General features: G+C 49.4%; 1 protein-coding gene across 3 annotated transcripts in view; it reads right to left on the minus strand.

The window, feature by feature from the left end:
• GRK3 (G protein-coupled receptor kinase 3) overlaps positions 1–5681 on the minus strand; it is a 113004-nt gene extending 107323 nt beyond the window's left edge. Inside the window, exon 1 of one of the 3 annotated variants that reach the window (XM_053928311.2) lies at positions 5333–5681. In XM_053928311.2, the coding sequence (XP_053784286.1) occupies positions 5333–5445 (113 nt within the window). In that variant the 5' untranslated portion in view covers positions 5446–5681. The remainder of the gene's footprint in view (positions 1–5332) is intronic. The other 2 variants (XM_053928310.2, XM_053928313.2) reach the window with 2 other exon arrangements.
• Positions 5682–20518: the final 14837 nt, after the last annotated feature.

Here is a 20518-nt window from a genome sequence, read left to right on the forward strand (position 1 = left end):
CCTGAACTGCCCTTTTTTCTTAATTGTAGAAATGCTACTTGCAGGCCAGGGGGAGCCGGGTGGGGGGGACGTGGTCTTTCGTACAGTTTCTCATTAAAAGCAGCGAGCATGCACTTCTTGTGTTAAACAGAAGAGACATGTAACCCTCGTCCTCGTGGGAGATAAGGAACGAAGTGCTGACTCACTCAGCTGTAATTACTGTTCCCAGGGTCCCGCAGGAACGGCTGCTCTCTAGCAGTCTCTGAGGACGGGCCTGACTTTTCAAACGCTTACCAGCAGTCGATGGAGACAGCCGCAAAATGATGTTTCCCCAAACACAAAAGTATCGCTATTCTGCCCATTCCGTGCAAAATGAAAGGAGAGGATGTTCATTATTCCTTTTCATGAGAAGGCACAGCAAGGCAGAAAGAACCCGGCCTGAGGGAAACCTCGCCCAAGTTCAGCTGTCACCTGGGCAGAGTTCCTTAGCCTCCCTGAGCACCTGCTCCTTCGGTAAAATGGGGCTAATGTTACTTCCATAGTAACATTATATCACTTCTGCAAACTGCCGGGTGGAGGGTAAGTTCTCAGCAAACGGCAGTCAATATGTTGCTGCTTCGTGGACCTCACCGTTCTCTTTTCCTTGTCAGGGTTACAGGGACCCCAGCATTCTGTTTTCTATGACTCTGAAATCCAACTCTGCTGGCCAGGCACTGGCTGATGAAGACCTAGACTTCCCTTCTGCCAACCTTGGTACCTGACCCAAGAGTTCCCATCTTGGTCCAAATGTGTAGCAAAGCCAAATGCAGCGTGCTAAGGGGGCGCTCTCAAGAGGCTGTCTCTGAGACACTGCAGGTCAGCGACGGGGGCCCCCTGGGCCTCGGTGAGATCTAAATGGGCGGGCGACTCCAAGCCCTGCACAGGGCCCAGCTCAGGCAGACTCTAGGGCCCAAACGGACTGCACGGAACATCTATTTCTAGGAACTGACAGGGACGCACGACACTTAGAACTTCACAGGGACACAAATTAGCTTCGACCAAGAACGAAATAATAACTGAAAGGTCAGAACAAATTACACTTTGTATCTGTACCTTGGTGAAACAGAAGCAAGAACATCATCAGCCCTGTTTCATACGTAGAAATAACTCTCCGGTCAACAATGAAGAGCACTTTGTCTCAAGGCTGTTCTTTCTGTCCACCTTGACTCTCCAGTTCAAAGCTAGGCTGGGGCACAGAGCGGGCAGGCACAGAACACCCCTAAGACCAAAGCAGAGGGGACTACTTCAAGTTCTCCACCACTCACTCTCTGCCTGGAGTTTGGGAAGTGACTGAAGAAACTCCATTTCCACGAAAGAAAACTGGACTACTTCTCAAGACTGGTTCCCTGTGGCAGTTTTACAAATAGGAAGATGCGACCTCCCATTGTATTTGACTGTATGTAGATTATGGCGAGGTAGCTCTTCAAAGCAAATAATTAACAACTTGTTGTAAAACAATGAGCAAACATGATGTGTTCTCTGAATGCGGACTAATAAAAACCATCCTCAGTCTTCGGTTAAACAGAATCTTCAAGCAACTTCACTTTAAAGTAAACCTCTCTTGGCTCAAGGCTGCGTATTTCCCACTAGACTGTAAGCCCCTTGAAGGAAGCGGCCACGGTGCGGCGTGGGGTCCGTCGGAGCATCCCCTCTGGTGCCTCAGAGAAATGGCTGTAGAGCCACGGAGTGAATTAATGTCATAATACCACCACCAATCTCCTTACGTCTGTCTCAATGCTCTAAGGCAGTGAAGAAGAGAATCTTTAAAGTGTTGTTTCCAGAACCTCTTAGCATATTCTATGAATACTCTGAAAGCCAGGCTTTGCAACCGAGGACCCAAAATTTTCAACGTCCACACAAGCAGAAATGCCACTCCGGGGGAAAGATCGGTATCGTGTTTCTCAACCTCTTTCAACCATGTGGGAGGTCAAGTCCACCCAACTGCAGTTTGTTTGGAAAAGGCTTACAGAGTAATGAGCCCGAAGTAAAAGCTGTCTTGACCACGCTAGGCCTTACTTAAGATGTTGATCCCCCGTCAGCCTCGGCTTGTGAATCAGACCCTATTAAATCAAAGTATTGCTTTTCTAACAGGGCCTGAGACAACGGGCAAGCACACCTGCACAACGGAGTTTTTAACCGGCCCGAACTGGGAGCCCAGGGACCCGTTTACCCTTCCCGATAAAGCCCGTTATCTGCTTCATTAGCTCCACGAATATTTCAGTAAGCTAGAGCAGCTGTATGAGTTGAACAAATGGTCAGCTTTTACAGGACTTACACTCATTGGTTCGTTAATCGAATAATGTGTCAACATAACAGAACGGTTGTCTCTTGCTATCTCAGAGAAGTAACATCTCCCCCTGGGGCCGCCTGGTCCATTTTCTGAGGTTCTCCCCTAACGCAGGGGACCGCAGCCCCGGCGTCTCATTCCGGTTAGCTAGAGAGCGTTTAGCTCTGCTGCTTTCGCGGGCAAAACCGTGGAGAAGGCACACTAACCAAAATAAGGAAGCACTCAGAAGACTATAGTGACTTCAAATAATTCGTTGGAAATAAGAAGTCAGTGGTGATAGAGCAGGGGCTAGTTTTATGTTTCTCATTTAGATACTAAGAACGCAAATCTACATCTTCTTTTCGAGAACACACGGGTCACTCCAAAATGAAGTAGAAACACTTGTCGGAAAACATCTATCTGACCAGTAACCGTCACCGAGAGAGTGAAACTACACTAGCCTCTTTGAGTCATCACGCTGAGGCATCTTCACATGCGACTGACTCTTACCGCATCCAGAAAGCCCCCAACCTTCCATCCCCACGCTGAAATCCAGCAGGTGGGCCACTAACTGCCTTGCAGTGGTAAAAAAAAAAAAAAAAAAAAAAATTGCAAGAAGTTTTACCTGCTAATCTCAATGTCACAGAATCCTAAATAGCCCAGGGAGCGGTGGTTACTATGTAAATAGTGACATTAGGGAACTAAAGCCAAAGCCATTGAGATAAATACAAAAACAAATTAGGATCCCTGGAGGAGGTTCCAACGGCATAATCCAAGAGTCTATTTTAAAAATAGCAACAGAATATCAATTACTAAAGAGCTGTTTCCTAAAATTACTCTCCTGTTGATATCTCTCATTTCTAAAATGTCGTAAGAAATATGCTCCCCGTCACTGATTCTGCCTTATAAGAAAAAAGCCTCACTACAGAATACCACCTAAAACAAAGGCATTGATAGAAGGAAGTGAATGCCCTAGGCACATAAGTACCTCCGTAAGAACACTAAAAAGCAGAAGTCACACTAAGTTCGAAACACTGAGAAAAAAAAAAAATGAACAGAAGTTCCTAACTTTAGTAATATTATATATATATATATATCACAACCTCCCCCCAAGAAAGATTGCACATGAGTCAAGATATATTGAATTTACATACAGACACTACATATTTAGGGCTCCTTACCCTTTAGGAAGGGTAGGGAAGGCAGCAGAAAGAGGAATTAAGCATTTGATTCCACATTTATAGAAACATAGTTTGTTTTTCTAAATGAAATTCAGGTGTGGGGGGGGTCTTGTTTTAATCCGTTTCCCGCGTGCTGGAAATTTTAAACAGCACTGACTATTCAATGAGCTTCAGATGCGTTCGGGTCTGAACTAGGAGCGCTCATTTCACAACCGTCCAGAAGGTCTGCACTCTGCTCCCATCTTTCCTGTTTGGCGTCGCTTTTCAAATAACTCTGCCTGCAGAACCAACCCAACGTGTGCGCTCAGAAGGGCCAGCAAGCCAAAAAGAATGAGAAATCGTGTTCATTTACACGATTTGGCTTTTCACAACAAGTAACTCGCAGGGGCTGATCCTTTCTATGCCGTAGCGCCTGGGCTCATAAATACACCTGTAAAAATGATCCGGGGATGACTTAGCATCAATAGAAAGACGTTTTTTTTCTTACATCTAGTTAACATGGAAGCAATCTTGGGCTATAAAGCTACACAGACTGGTGCTTTCCAATGGAGAGTGGCTTTGGTGTAGATTCCAGTATTTTACAAGACTGCATGGCCTCAAGTTCACCATAAAGAAGAGGTCTCTTCTTATCATTAATTCCACCGAGAGCTGTTTAGGGTCAAGAAGCCACAGTTGCTGACAACTCATAATGGTGTGAATTAGGAAAGAAAGTGGGGGTGGGGGTGAACCCAACCCTAATGCTAGCTTAAAACACTATTAGAAAGTCGCTATTAATCTGACAAAGAATCTTTTCTGGGGTTGTGCTAAGGATATGAATTAGTGAAGTCTTTTACTAGCTCATCAATAACAAATCATTTTCAGTTGAGATAAAATTACAACTTGATAACCAATGTCAACCCAATACATTTTATTTTTTTAACTTGGTATGGCCCCACCAAGCCCCTTGCCAATTCCATGGGGCCCTTCTTCTGGTTGTTTAAACAACTTCCAGTCTGGAATCACCCATTCAATGTGCATTTTTAAGTGAATCCTATTTCAATCTTTTAATGAAGTGCCAACAGTAGACCTGTAAGTTGAGGGAAGTAGCTCAGGTGACACACCCGGCACCCAAAAGAAGACTGAGTGGGTCACAGTCCACTCGTTCCTGCCTGGGACACAGAGAGGAAAGGAGGGTAGGAAGCTGACTAGACAGACTATTGAACCTCGAGGGGAGCAAGCCCTGAAACCGCAGTTCACATAACCTGGGAGAAAGGGCACTACGCCTGCACTGCCCCGTGAAGGAGCCCAGAGGGAGCTGAGCAGAGGATGGAGTTGGAAAGCGGGACAGCAGGAACCAGGGAAGGAACGACCAGAATGGATGGAGCACACGGGAATGACAGGAATGGACAGACGGAGACCAGAAGGATGGGGCTGGATAGGGAGAATAGGGACGGGGTAGGATGCACGATAGGGATGGGGCAAGAGGGACAGGGATGGGGCAGGAGGGAACTGCAGCGAGGAACAGGGAGGGACACGGGGTGAGGCTAGAAGGATAGACAGGGATGGGGCTGGACTGAGAGACAGGGATGGGACGTAAGGGGGCGACAAGTATGGAACTGATCCAGCGAAGTCACAACCACATCTAACGAGCCCCTCGCTTGAGCGCCCGCCGCGCGCGGGGCACTTTGCGGCGCTCTCTCCGCGAGTGCCCCCAACAGCCCTCCGCTGCCCCGTTTCTGAGACGGGAACTGCGCGGCGGGCCCCGCGGCGCCCACTCCCCGAAGTCGCCGGCCGGGGGAGAGCGGCAGCCGAGCGCCCGCACCCTCCCGGACGCAGGGGGTCGCTGGCGGCCGCCGGGGACGGCGACGCCGACCCGGGGGGCCGGTACCTGGGCTCGGGCAGGACGATCCTCTTGCTGGCGCGGGCGGCCGGGGTCGCCTTGCTCTTTTCCATCGCCATCAAGTAGCTGACATCGGCCAGCACGGCCTCTAGGTCCGCCATGTTGGCGAGCGGCGGCGGCGGCGGCGGCTCCTCGGGACCCGGACGGGACGCGCTCCCGCCGCCGCCGCCCGCTGCGCCCCGACGTGGGGGGGCCGCCCCGGGGCAGCCCCCCCCGCGCGCTCCCGACGGCGCGCGCGCTCCTCCCGCGTCCCGCTCAGCGCCCGGCGCGCCGCAGCCTCGCGCCCGCCGGGGTCACCGAGCCCCGCCCCCCGCCCCCCGCGCGCGCCGCCCGCCGCCCCGCGCGCGCGGCCCCGCCGCTTCCGCGAGGGGTCTGCGCGGAGAGCGCGCCCCGCGGTCAGTGACCCTCCGCGCTGGGACTGGCTGGCCCGGCCCTCCCCACACCGTGGCTCCTGGCGGAGTCCCCACGGGCACCGTCCCGCCCTCCCCTCGGGGCGGCCACGAGGGACTTCCTCTACTCCTCCTCCCCCGGACTTCCCGCCCCCTGCTCCTCGCGCCTTCACGCCCCTCTCCGCCCCAGGACCCGTGCACGTCGGACTCGCGCGGGGCCCGACGCGTCCCACCCGGGGAGCGGCGGGAAGGTGTCTGTGCCCTAGACAAAGTAGTTCTGAAACTGGGTAGTTCAGTCAGCATTCCTCCGGAAGGTCTGGCGTGGCCCCGGCGACGTCCCTGCAGGTGATGCTGCAGCCGTGGTCAGGGTCGCTCGTAGACGGAGCCCCCACACCTCCTCCTGACCCTGAACATCCCCTCTGTAAACTCAGCAAAGAGAAACGCAACAGCTGGAGAAAGTTGCTTGTCTCATGCCAAGCAGAGCAAAGTGGGGCGAGGGCTCCCCTCTGGGAGCCCACTGATGGAGGAGCTGTCTGCTCAAGGTGGCCACCGCCCCACTGCAGACAGGTGACAGAGGTTTGAGTTTGGTTATTAAAATGGCGACTGAGAACTAGAACTAGTGTCCCTGCTTTGTTTTTGTCAGTTAAAGAGAAAACTAGGGAGCATCTACTATGCACGTTGACCCACCACAAGGGTGATTTGGGGAAGTGGAAAAGCTAGAAGCTGAAACACCAAGGCCAGAGGGAATTTCCAGCTTCCTGATCCTCAGTCTCAGGGTCTGGTTACCACTCCCCACGTGGGCTGGGGTTTTCATTAGCTTCTTACTTTTCTACAGCAGTAGGCAGGGCTAGTGCGCCTTCAGAACCCAGGTGGCACACTGCAGTGGTTGTAAGGGATACCCAGAAGTCTTCCGAAGACCTCAGCTAGGAATTAATTTTTAAAAATCCCTCTAATTCATCTGCATTGATCATACTGCACCATGAGCCTGGATTTTACTAGGATTTGAGTTAATGCTCTGTCAGTGGCTTGCAGGGTTAAAAGAGTTCACCAGAAATGGCCTAGGGCGAATTTTGGACATTACATGTGATGTCACAGCAGAGATGGCCTGACCTGGGCATCACAGGAACCCTGCCCTCTTTTGTTTTCTCTCTTTCCCTCTCTCATCCCCCCCACTCTGCCCCCCATCTGTTCCCTCTCCGTCTGCAATCACAGTCGGGGGTTTTACCAGACATTTCTCAAGATCCACAGCGCAATGCTGGTGAAGCTGTCCAGAAAAGGACAAGGGGGGTGTAAGAAGTAGGAGCACGAGTCGACAGGGTTTGGTTGCGCAGCAGAAACTCTGGATGACCAATGAGGACAGAAGGACAAGAATGAGACCAAGATTTGCATGAGCCAAATATCAAACTTTCATCTTCCACCCACTTTTTTTTTTTTTTTTTTGCCTAAAAACAGGAACGCAGAATGTCTTGTCAAGGGTCACCCCAGGAGGATGGGGAAGTTCCCCAAAAAGCCAAACACAATTTAATACAACTTCTTTCAGTGTGTCTTTTTATCATGCCAGCGTTCTCATGATCAGGTCGTCAAATAAATACATGCTTCTGCCTACGTGGTCCTGGTCCTCCAAGTACAGAGGTTTTTAAACTTGCCTCTTTGACTCAGTTAAGAACTTTTCCTTTTTGGTGGTGGGTCATTTTGTTTTTGCTTTGTTTTGGGGGCATTGCAGCCTGGTGTAGTAAGTTTGGAACAAGAGAGACACCTGAATTTTTAGATTTTATTTTATTTTTAGAGAGAGGGGAAGGGAGGGAGAAAGGGAGAGAAATATCAATGTGTGGTTGCCTCTCACGTGGCCCCTACTGGGGACCTGGCTTGCAACCCAGGCATGTGCCCTGACTGGGAATCGAACTGGCAACCCTTTAGTTCACAGGCCAGTGCTCAATCCACTGAGCTACACCAGCCAGGGCAAGAGACACCTGAATTTAAATCCCTGCCCTGCTCTGACTAGCTCAGTGACTTTAGAGGCAATATACTCCATCTCTGCGCGTTACTGTTCTCGTTAACACTGGGGCCACTCCTCCCAGCATTGTTGCAAAGACAAAGGAGGAAAGACATATAAACATGCCCCTGGCCTGACACCCAGTAGGTCTCCAATAAAGAGTACTGCACTTCCTCTGTTGATTTTGCTTTATTTTACCCTAGCAGGCTAGATACTGAAACTGTACTTGGAGCAGGAAGACCCCTTACCAAAAATAACATCTCCCTGGGGCATTGGGCAAAAATGATTAGCCTTTATAAACATAAGCAATTACTCTTTGAGAAAAAAGAACAGGGAGTCCAAAGTTGGACCCCCTCCACCACGGAAGTCAGTGGACTGGTTCCCTCCCGGATATCTTCCCTTAGTATTAATAGTGTGCCAGCCTCAGTCCCCTGGCTCTCTCCCTGGCTCCGTCACTTTCTCCATCCTCCGCTTCTCTTTCCTTGAACTCTCTTAATGCTGAACAGTTTTGTGTTTGCTGTAAACAAAAGGCACTATTGACTCTGATGAAGTTGTCATAACTGACCTGCTGTATCCTGTTACTAAACGCCATCCCCAGCCTGTCATCATTACAACCATTACAACGAAGAGAGCCAATAAAGAGCCACCCATTTGTACTCAGCCAATAATGTTCCCCGGAAAATAAGTTTCTTCCCGCCCCCTTCCCCAGATAATTTAAATGACTGGGTGCATGATGCTTGTGAGAATAGATAAAACTCCAGACTTTGAATGTTCTCTATTTCTCTTTTCTAGGACTCCCCTCAATTGGGGGAGGTGGTGCTGAGATGGATGCGTTGAAGTTTATGCTGCTCTCCATGGTTAATTTGAATAGCAGCTTCAGAGGAAAAAGCTAACTAGAGACCTAACTGGTCTTCTCTGGGTTTTCCTGGAACCTCCTCTGTACAGTGAGAAATTTCTGGACTATGAAAGCTGGGGGGAAAGGGGCTTATTCTGGAAATTCATCAAGCATACATGAAAAAAGTCAACTCTGAGACTCCAAGTAGAAGATGTCTCACTAAGGAATATATTTGACCTTAATTCACTAATATCGCAATATTTAATCCAGTCTGTGCTAAGAGATGACTTGATTTGTGTGGTAAGCAGTCCTCTGAATCCAGTCGCTTCTCCAGAAGACCACACACAATTGGGGTTTGAATGAGTTTATTCCCAAATATCTCACTCTGTACAGTCTGCCGGGCCATGGTCCCATTTCACCGGCATCTTTTGGTCACCTCTCTGCTCTTGTCGCATGTCCTAGGGACTGCTTTTATGCTACTTTAACAGCAAAGCTTTACAAACTTTAAAGGTGTCTCTATACATAGCAGCTCGATACTTTAAAAGATCTGCCCAAAGGTAAGAATCCAAGCCTTGGTTTACCTAGCACTGAATTTTGTTTCGTACAGAAGTACCCGCCTTGAAATATGTGGGTAGAAACAAATTTCTCTACAGGGGCCCCTGGTCAGGGCAGCCCCCTTGAAAGAGAAGCCAGGCCGTGGAGAGCTGTGGTTCTGAGTGTGGGTTGGGAAACCAGGTGAGCTGAATTAGAACCCCGACGCCAGTACTCATGTGCTGTGCAACCTCAGACTGGCTGCTCAGTCTCTCTCTGCCTCCGCATACCCTCACTGGTATTAATGGGGTTTCTGTGAAACAATGTGGTGACTTATGAAAGCACATTGAACAGAAAGCCCTGAGAAAGCATTATTGTCAGTATTATCCTCACTGGCATTGTAGTATCTCCACGTGACGTAAGGCACGGTGGAAACAGACCAGTCCTCGGAATGAAAAAGCAGAGCTGGACGGAACTGGCTGGCTCTGGCATTGCCGACTAATTATAAGCAAGTCTCTAAAGCGTTTTAAATCTTCCTCTCCACGGCTGCTTAATGAAGGGATTGAATGAGCAGGTCCCCGAGGTCCCTTCAAATTCTGAAATTCTCTGCTTTATTTAATCTGGTGGTGAATCCCTTTGCGAGGGGAAGAATTCTCATAACCTTCAGTAACAGCTTGGGAGTTTCAGTTTTTACTGTACTGGGCAAGACCTAAGTATTAATCATTCTCACTGTCGTGACAGTCCACAGGTGAAGTGAGTGATCCGTTGGCAAGTTTCTAGAAACCAGCACATTTGTATCTCTCCCTTGGGCATCTCTGAGTACCACACTGACCTTGCTCAATAAATATGTATTGAATGAATAAGTGAATGAATGAGTGACATGAAAGATCATTTGCCTCAAAGACTCAGCCTTCTAGCAGAAGCTAATGTAAAGAGAAAAAAAAAAATGCTGTTGAAAACCACAAGTGCCCACGAAATAGGGTGCATCTTAGTAAAGGAAGGACCTTCACTGCCAGGTCCCTGCTGGTCTTTGCTGCTGCTAATGGCCTAGAAAGCTTTCCAGTAGCTGAGAACCATGATGCACTTGGGCTCTGCAAAGGTGGGCCTGGGAGCTTCCGGCCTGGGGATGCTGACAGCGAAAATCCTTTGACTAATAGAAGACAGGGAGGAGAATGGGAATCAGGAAGTAAGAGACACCGAAGAGAAGGCCTGAGGGATGGGCAGCCAGTAAAAACCCCTGGAGGGCGGGGCAATCCAGAGAACATTCAGGAACAGGAAGTCTGCTCTGTCTTCTGTGCCATTTTAAGTTTGCTGATCTGCACACAAATGTCACGCCTTTCTGGGGACTCTTAAAACTTCATGACTCGTATTTGTGGTGGCTTTGATGGCGGGTTGCAGGGAGGTGGGGAGCCACAACCCACACGGGAATCTACACCATGATAAAGAAACAGCTCGAACACCTGGAGAACAAGAACTCAGCAGAGGCAGGAAACCAGGACCAGCAGTGGGGAAAGTGGGCTGCCCCGAATCCTCAGACTCCCAGGGTGGGCCTTGGCTTTCCCACGGGACTGGAAAGCCCACCTTGTCTCCCTCTCAAGGAATGAGAAGATGACCTCTGGGTATACAAGTCACAAAAGGCCAGAATTTTTCCGCATTGCCCAGTTACCCTTAACCTGGTGGCCTTCCCTCCAAGATTCTGTCTGAAAGGACATGCGCCACTCAGCTACGAAATTGTACAAGACCAACCGAAGAAAGGCCACCCTGGTCTGCTAAGAAAGATCTCGCATTCCACACTTACAGGCACAAGTCATTTGGGGGCATGCCACATGGGCCAGGGACTCTACCCCCACCTCTCAGCACCCATCTGTCTCGTCCAGGTCTGTTTCCTCTCTCCTGATTGGGGCTAATAGCTGCCGAACTGGTCTCGCTCTGTCAGAGCTCATGGGTATAGGCTCCAAAGGGCCAGGCTCAGTAACAAAATAATGGCACCTGGGCCAGGCCTGGTGTACCCCTGAACCAAGAGGACCCCCAAGAGCCACCAGAAAGGTGGCCACATGCTCCTAAGAGGTGCTCTAAACCAGAACCGCCAGACACGTGTGTGCTGAAATTGCCAAAGCGCAGATTCAAATTCTGATCAGAGGTCTGAGGCAGGGCCTGGGATTCTGCATTTCTCACAAGCTCCCAGGCGGGACCTCTGCAGGAAGGTTGGAACCTCTGGCCCCACCCCCAAACTACTGAAGCAGCATCTGCCCTGTGATAAGACACCTGAGGGATTTCCGGGCAGGTGAAAGTGTGAGAATCCTCCCTGCTAGGTCACTCTGGAAGCTACAGCTCAGGCCTTGAAATTGTTTGGGCAGTCAGCACGGGGGAGGATTCCAGATTAGAAACGGGTCAGATCAGCTGAGCCCGAATGGGAAGCCCCTAGAGGAAGGAGAAGGAGAGACACATGTGAGGGTTAGCAGGGTGAGGTTGTGCAGGGCCTGGGAGGGGAACTGAAGCTGTCTGGGGGCAGTGGGAAGCCAGTGGCAGGTTTCAAAGAGAAGAGTGATAACATCACATGTGCCTTTTTGTAAGATTCTTCTGGCTGGAGGTACAGGATAGGTGAATGAGGGAGGACCCTAGAGCGGTCTAGGGTAGCCATCCAGGAGGCCTGGATGAAGGTGGCAATAGTAGGCAGACCAGCATGTCACAGGTGGAGGCAAGTTAGGTGTGCCAACTTAGCGGGGGCAGGGTGGAGGCCTCCAAGGCAGCAGTAAGTACGAAAAGAAAGCCTGCCTTCTCTTTTCTCTAAAACCTCCAGAACAAGTCTCCCTTATTCTCCATCCCAAGATGCCCACAGCTTGCCAACTATTCATCCTGCTTGTACCCTCTCCCTCCAATACATCTGACACTTCATTGCCCCCTCCTCAAGAACCTCCAATAGCTCCCCGTTACCTACCAAATTATCTTCTAACTCCTCCATCCACCCACCTTTTTATGTTCTGCCTTCTATTTCTGCCTGATCCTTGCCACATTAATTCATACTTTATTTAATAAATATTTATTGAGTACCATCAATGTGGCAGGCACGAAAAAGAAATCACTCGTCTGCCAAGAGAGAATCAACCCCAGGAAATTTATAATTACAATAAGCCACTTTGGCTGTATAAAATGTAAATAACAGGTAACATGTATTAAGTGCTTGCTGTGTGCCAACTATCACTCTGTGTGATTATCTCATTAAATCTTCCTCAAAGGCCCATGATGGAGATGGTTAACCTCAATTCAAACTTGAGATTAACGCCAAGTCATTTCAAAACACGCATCATAACTAAATTAATGGGATTTGAACCCAGGCAGTCTGAGCCCAGAGTTTGCTCCCCTAAATCTCGTCTTCTAAATGTCCCTACAAAGTCACGAGCCACTGGGTCAAACAAGTTGGCACAGTGCACACTCAAGCGAGCAGCAGGCTGTAAAAACCCCATTAAGACGATCTTCCAAACCTCACCTCCTACTGCTCACAAGTCCACTCACTGGGCCTGGGTCACACTGGCCAAGTCAATTCTAACTTTGGAGGCTTTTTCTCCTGGTGCCTTTGCCTGGAATGCTCTCCTTCAAGGTCTTTTCCTGGCCTCTCACCAGTCAAGTCTCTGGTCAAACGCTACCCCCAGCAATAATGCAAAGCAGCAAAGAGTTCTCTGCTGAGGCTCTATTTCCTAAGCCCTTTTTGCTCTTCTTTCCCTTTTTGCTCTTCCTCTCCCCTTGCCCCTTTAGCCCTTCAGGCACAAATGTCCCTTTCTTCTCCATGTGCTGCTCCTTTCATCAAAAGGCGCTGTCATGAAAAGATCTCCTATCAGTCATTTACACTTTAGTGTGAGTTTGTTCATAGGTCAACTTTCCCAGAAATGTCTGGTTGTTTAGACCATATGCTTGATTATAAAACAATAGGCTTTTCCCTTCTTAGAGCATGTTATTCACCAGGATTGTTTGTGTACCTGTGTGTGATGTTTTAGGGGCAGCAGCTTTGTTAACCCCAGACGTCATTCAGCTGACCTCTCTGGACTAGAGTAATTTTGGGATGCTGGCCTAGTTGAGAGGAAAAAGAAAATCATTGATGTAGGCCTTCATTTACATTTCGCTTTAAACATTACCTGCATGGTCACAGCCTCAGCCACTCAGACTGTCTCAGTTGCCTGCTCGCTGATGATGCGTGTTAACAGTCACAAGGATTATTGTGAGGGCTAAATGAGACAACAGGGCACACAGTAAAGGCTCCCTGATGTGAATGTGTGATGTCCACAGCAGTGGTGCGGAGACGCCTGACCGACTTTGTGCCTCAGACTGGGGACACCCACAGACACTCCCATGGCACGTCATTGTTTCTGGAAAGAACTGCACATGGAGCGTGGCCGGGGACCACAAGAGCCCTGGAATCCCGGCCACTTGCAAGTCTTGAATGCCCTCCTTCGGAGAATCACATTCTCCAGGCCGATTGTGAAGCATTCAAGACGTCATTGGGCATGGGAACCACTCCAGTCCTGAAGCTCTTCCTCCTGTCACAGCGACCAGCCCTTGTCACTCCCGGCCATGCTGGCCCATGACGTTCCGCATTCATGGAGTCTGTCAGCATCACAAAACCTGGTCTCTCTGAGGGCAGAGGGCAGTTCCCTGGCAGGAAGCATAACCCAGCCACCATCAACCCAAAGCTAAAGTGATAATAATGGAACGATGGTGAGGGTTCTCTGTCCCATCTCTCCAGGGGGCCAAGTCAGGTCTCAGAAGAAAAAATTATGTTATCTCCATTCATTCATTTATTCACAGATTCCTTCATTCCATAAATCATTTGTTTAGCAAATGTGTGTTGTGGCCCTACTGTGTGCTGGGCACTGGGATGACAGTGGGAGCCAGTAGACAACCCCTAGCTTCACGGAATAATATCCTAGCAGGGGGACTTTATCAGCAGTCAACTGGTCATTTAATCAAAATTGTGCTATGTGTGAAAAGAATATAGATATCTGAGAGTGCCTATAATAGCGGACCTTCCAATCAGGTGTGGATCCAGGAAGGCCTCTCAGAGGAGGTGACATTGAAGCTGAGAACTGAAGGATGAACAGAAAGCAGGGACAGATTGGCTTCCAGGTGAAGGGTATGGCCTAGGGAGAAGCCCTGAGCAGAGGAACATGGGCAGAGAACAAGCAGACAGGGTACGAGGTGAGGTCCGAGATAGGGCCAAGGTCCAGGCCTTGGAGCCCACACCAAAGAGCTGGGTTTTTGTCCTGCAAGCAGTGGGGAGCCCCAGATGGTGCTCCACAGGGAGATGACATGACCCACTTGGCCTCGTGAGCGAGAGCTCTGGCAACTCTCTGTCTAATGATCTCCCCCTCCCTTTAACCTAGTCCCAGAAAAGGTACGTGTGGAAGTGGGGGTGTTCGGGAGCAGGCTAGATTTTTGGGGAAGACTTTCCTTATAAACTGTTTTAAATAGGAAGGAGAGGAAGCAAACAAATGGTACCTCTGTCCAACCTGGCCTTGATTTTTCTAAACAAACAAGAGTGAGGAGCAACATGAAGCCAAAGTATTTCCACCCCGAGGCCTTGAAAAGAAATACCTGTTTTGCCTCCTCCTCAGAACTGCCAGGGACTAGTGTGTACTATGCAAAGAGATGACATGTGCAAACCATAACTCTCTGGGCCGATGGGCTGATGACAAAGGTTCTGCAGGGTCACCGCAGGATCTGGGTGCCAGAACTATATTTGCCAGCAGCTGACCTCTCCCCTGTGGGCACCCAGCACACGATTAGGAAACTCCTTCCACTGAACCCTTGCTCAAGAAATGTTGCTACAACGGGCAGCCCGCTTGGGAGTTCTTGGGACTATTCTGTGCAAGACCCAACAAATGTGTAAGGGAGAAAGTGGTTTCCCAAGACTGTGGGGTTACAGTCCAGCCATCGTGGGGTGCTTGACCTCCACAGCCATCATCTACCGCTCATGAGTTCCAGGGCTTAAGCAGCAGCACCGGGAGTTTTCAACCACCTAGAAGTGGTGTGGTCATCTGCGACCAGCACTTGGATGGGGCGAGACCAGTTGGCTGGTCAGATCCAGTTTCCTGGCTGCATTCTGCATCTCCATGCTGAGAAAAGGCTTTTATATTAGTTACTGTTTTACAGTGAACCTGGCCGCAAAGGCTTTTTTATTAGTTACTGTTGTATAAGGAACACGACTGCACACTTAGCGTCTTCACACAACAGAGATTTAGCATCTCAAAGTCCCCATGGGTTGAGTGTGAGTATGGTTTAATGGGGTCCTCTGTTCGGGGTTTCCCAGGGCTGTACTCCCACCCGAGGCTCAGGTGGGGAAGGGTCTGCTTCCAAGGTTATGGGGGCACTGGCCAACATCCAGTCCCTCGTGGCCTGTTGGGTTTAGAACCTCAGATTCTTGCGGACGGTTGGCCAGAGGTTGTCTTTAGCTCCTAGAAGCTTTACTATGTACGTGAACTTGATCAGAGGCAGATGGAGATGCATGACCCGGACGCTGCCTGGAGTTCTCAAATGCAAGACACACAAAACCTCTGTCCCTCTGCTCTTCCTCTCCCTGCTGTGGAGGCCCCTGCCCGCAACACCCCACCGGGACCCCCTGAGGTCTGTGCGCCTGCTGCTTCTCACGACCTTGTGACAGTAATACCGGGGAGACTCCGTGTGCTGAGCGCCCACGTTTAGAGCCTGACAGCCCTTCCCGGTAAAAACCCTAGTGCTGCTTTTCTTCCAAGGATCACGCTCTATGACCACAGTGATGTCAGGGGCAGGTGTTCTCTCTTCCTCTCTCCCTGATGCCAGCAGGCGTTAAAACAACACAGTTTCCATTATCCTTGTCTCTGGTGGGACCTCTGGCAGAGGGCGGCTCTCCCTCACTTAGACCTGTGTAATCATCTCCACCACATCATCAGACCTCTTTTATTATTTTAATTCTCCATCACTTCGCACACCGTAAGCACTCAGCAAATGGGAATGACCATCACTCCTTGGCAGACATGAGCATTCTGATCACTAGAGAAGTGACCCCCACAGCGGAGCAGAAATTACCCAGGCAGACCTGCAGCAGCCTTGCTGAACTTGACCTCTAGACGCTGCGATGCTCTCGACTCTAATTTGAGGTAACAGGGGACTTTCTTGTGATTAATTTTGGGACCTTCTGAGATTTGGTTACAAGAAGAAATCCCCTAGGTCAGCATTGTGTAGCTGCCACTCAAGGCCAATTAGTAGGTCATGAAATACATTCAGACGGACGCAAGCGGCATGGAAAAATAATGAAGTAAAATGGGCTGGAATGAAAATCATCAGACAGTGAGCCAGCCACACAGGCAGTTTTAAGTCTCATTTTGTGAAACGTTTGTCCCAGAGGTGCAAGTGTGTGCACGCACGCGTGTGCCGGGCTGCTGTAAACAATGAACTTCTAACTGCGGGCCATGATCACAGACTTCGGAAGTCCACAAGCATTCTGGTTACCGCCAGCGTAAATTCACCAGCTGACTTGACTCAAGTGAACTCTAAAACTGAGGCCCTAGCCCTGGCCGGGTAGCTCAGTGGGTTAGAGCATCTCCCTGATACGCCAGGGTTGCAGGTTCAACCCGCGATCAGGGCACGTACAATAATCAACCAATGAATGCATCAGTACGTGGGAGGAGACATCGATGTCTGTCTGTCTCTCTCTTTCTTAAACTTTAAAAATAAATAAATACATGATAAAATTGAGCCCCTAAAACAGAGGCCCCTCCCTGTCCATGGCTGCTGCCACCAGGATACAGCCACCCCTAAGGAAGCTCTGCCTGGGGGGGTCCCTGACAATCACCCTCGCGCTGCCTACTTTAATGGAAGATGAAAAACTGCCACCACAGTGACCGATGCAAATTGTTGTAGGCGAAGAGGCTCTCAGGCCTTTCGTGTTGGACAATCACCACTTTAGAGAATTGGCTTTGAGAGCGTGGCCTTTCAAGAGATGGGTCACCCATAAGAGGCTCCTTCAGAAGGCCAAAATGAGTGCTGTGTGAGTTGGGGCAAGGCACTTACCCTCCCTGGGCCTCCGTGGTTTTGATGACAACACAAGGAGTCAGTGGAGCTGGGAGGCAGTGGAGGAGACGTAACCTTTGCCTTTTGCGTTTTTATGCTTCTTGATGTCCAATAAAGTGGCGGTGTTTATCAGAACGAGATGTAAAGGTAACATAAAAGGAGAGACGCTACATGGAGATTTCTCAACACTGGAAATTCATGTCCTCTTTTAATAAAGTGGAAACTGTATGTGCTTGAACTACCTTCACAGTCTTGGCTGTTTCTGTTAGGGCAACTTCAAATCCGACTCAAGACATCTATAAGAAAGAAGGGAAGGAAAAGAGGGAGGGAGGGGGGGAAAGGAAAGAAGCAAAGGCAACTTGAACACATGGCTCAGGGGTGTGGATTTTACTGAAGATTTGGTGGAGATGCGGTGGAGGGAATTACATCACACATCACACAGCAAAACTGCCCACATGCCTGCCTGGGACCTCTCTGCTCTTCCTCCGTGTTCCCTGGGTACCAAGGCCACGTCTTTCTTATTCTTCACCCCATCCCACTCTGCTGCATTTTGTTGGCAACGTGCTTGTGCTGGGAACCAGGTTTCCCAGATCGCCTTTCGTTCTGTGATTGTGGGTTCGAGTTCCTAAAACTGAAGTAGTGAGGGCCCGGGGAGACCCCAAGGAAGCAGCCATCACACCGGGAAGGCCGTCCTTGGCGAGGGGCAGGGAGAGGCTGACAGATGCAGAGGCAGCTCCCAGTCTGTTCTCTTCCCTGCAGCGCACACCTGGTTCTGCTGGGCAATAGTGACGTCAAGCTCACCTCCAGACACTTAGCTGTGAATTCACACAGGCGGCAGCCATGAACTTCTGTAGATTTCCACATCAGCCCCTTTCATAGAACCCTGCATCAGCTGGATGCACCAAGCTCCCAGATTTCCCAAGCCCCAGCCCACCTATTCGCACCCACACTTGTTAGTGAGGTCTCTTCACCCTCAGTTCCCCTTTATGAACATTTTTTCACCAGCTTCTTCCACAAACGTGTATGTTCTGATTCACATAATATAGTCCTTAGTCCATAATACCTTATGGGTCTGCTTCTGTGACTGGCCCCTCAGTGATCCCCCCAGCTTTGCCCTCCCCACCCCCAGCTTCAAAGACAGCAGGTATAAGATGGAGCTGGAGATATCAGTGAGCATCCAGACCCTGCAGGACCTTACAGCTTAGAGAAGGACCATGGGCTGAATCCCGAGGGCACTGGGGAGCCATTGAATGTGTTACACAGGCGCGCGGCATGGCCATATTTTTGTTTTCACGCCACAGTGCTGTGAAGAGACTGGATTAGGGGGAAGCCAAGAGAGACTGTGGGGAGCCCAGTGAAAGGACCGTCACACATGTCCCCAGGTATTTATTTTCATCTGTACGGACGGAGCAGTTGTTCAGTGAAAGTTAAACTTTAATCATGGTGTGAAAGGCAATCAATCACTCGTGGAGCAAATATTGACCATCTCGGGGCCCTGGCTTCTTAATGAAACATAGAGGGTCACCTCTTTTTCCATCCATGACCCAGGACTTAAGAGCTCCCTAAAATAGTGACCATAGGGGTCAGATTGACAAAATGAACTAGAAATAATAGATGAGGAGCCCTGAGATGACAGACAAGAGGGGACATTTTAAACAATAGCAACACGGACCAAGTTCACAGAGGCGGGTTCATCGGCCACAGGAGAAAATGTTAAGAATAAAGAACACTGAGCAAATGAAAGAACATGAACACGCTGGTCTCCCCTGCCACCTGACCACTGCCATTTCAGCTCCATTTCTCCATTCACTCTGCTGTTTTATTTTTTTGTTTTAGAGAGAGAGGAAGGGAGAGAGAGAGAAACATCAATTTGTTTTCCCACTTATGGATGCATTCATTGGTTGATTCTGGTATGTGCCCTGACCGGGGACTGAACCCTCAACCTTGAGGTTTGGGACAGTGCTCTAACCAAGTGAGCTACCCAGCCAGGGCCCACATTCACCCTTCTTTCAGTTCATAAAGAACAGGGTGTGTGCACACCGATTTCTAGAGCAGTTTTCTGAAGCTATGCCTCAGTATGACATTATCTTTCTGAGAATTAAGCCCTAAAAGAAACACCTGCATTTTTTTTCTTTCTCTGCCAGGAAAAGAAAGAAAAATAAGGAAGAGAAAGGTGGGTTTGGGGTATATATTTTGGTTTTGGTTTAAAAAAAATACCGCTGCCCTGAGCGTCATTCTTTTGAATTTCTGCTTTGAGATTTACATTCAATAACAGAGAAGGTTCCCCTGAAATAGGGGCGTGTGAACCTGAACAAGCAGCAGTGGGGGAAGGGGTATGGAATTACCCAATAGCCCAAAGAAAAATCATTTTCATTTCGTCTGAAATTAAGGGAACTAACTTAATTCCCAGCTCATAACGGGGAAGTAGAAAGAAATGATAATGCTAGACCGCGATGGCTCCGGAGTCCTCTTGTTCACCCAACGGGTCCTCACAGGCCACGCCTTGGAGGAGACGCTCCTGTGAGCAACAGTGGCTTTGAGAGAGCGCAGACCCCGCAGTACCTGGCGGAAGGAAGTTCAAGGATGAGCGCGACGAAGCTTCTATGGCAGTTCTATTTCTTGGGGGTCGGGGGGCGGGGGGAGAGGAAGGGGAGGTGCAGATGATTCTCTTGTCTCTCTCTTTCTCTTCATCTCTTCATATATCTCTTTCTCTTCATCTCTCCCTCTCTTTCTCTCTCTATGCCTCACACACACTCATTCCCTTTAGAAATAATATTGTAATAACTATAAATGGTGTCAGGTGGGTACTAGATTTATTGGGCTGATCACTTCATAAGGTATATACGTGTCTCATCAGCCCTGACAGGTGCGGCTCAGTTGGTTGGGCGTTTTCCTGCAGAGCAAAAGACCACAGGTTCAATTCCCAGTCCAGTCACCTGCCTGGGATGCAGGTTTGGTCCCTGGATGGGCGTGCGCAAGAGGCAGCGGATTGACGCTTCTCTCTCACATCAATGTTTCTCTCCTTCTCTCTCGCCTTCCCTCCCCCTCTCGCTAAAAATAAGTAAATAAAATATTTTTTAAAAAGGTCTAGTCACTGGGTTATACACTTAAAACTAATATAATATTGGATGTCAACTGTAATTGAAAATAAAAAATTATTTTAAGAACGAATAGCAGTGCAACCATAGAAAAATGAAAGAATAGATACTCTATGAATACACTTGAGTGACAGTTCTCAAGCAGCAGCCTGACCCGGCCCCCTTCCATGTTGCTTTTCCTCCTGCGAACTCCTAATTCTGCTCTCCTCCATGATGACATCGCCAGTCCCTTCCTCGTCCCACTCCTCACCAAAGGACACGGCTGCCTCCGTTTGGTTCCTAAGGCTC

Source organism: Desmodus rotundus, chromosome 7, assembly GCF_022682495.2.
Source record: "Desmodus rotundus isolate HL8 chromosome 7, HLdesRot8A.1, whole genome shotgun sequence".
Classification (NCBI taxonomy): Eukaryota; Metazoa; Chordata; class Mammalia; order Chiroptera; family Phyllostomidae; genus Desmodus; species Desmodus rotundus.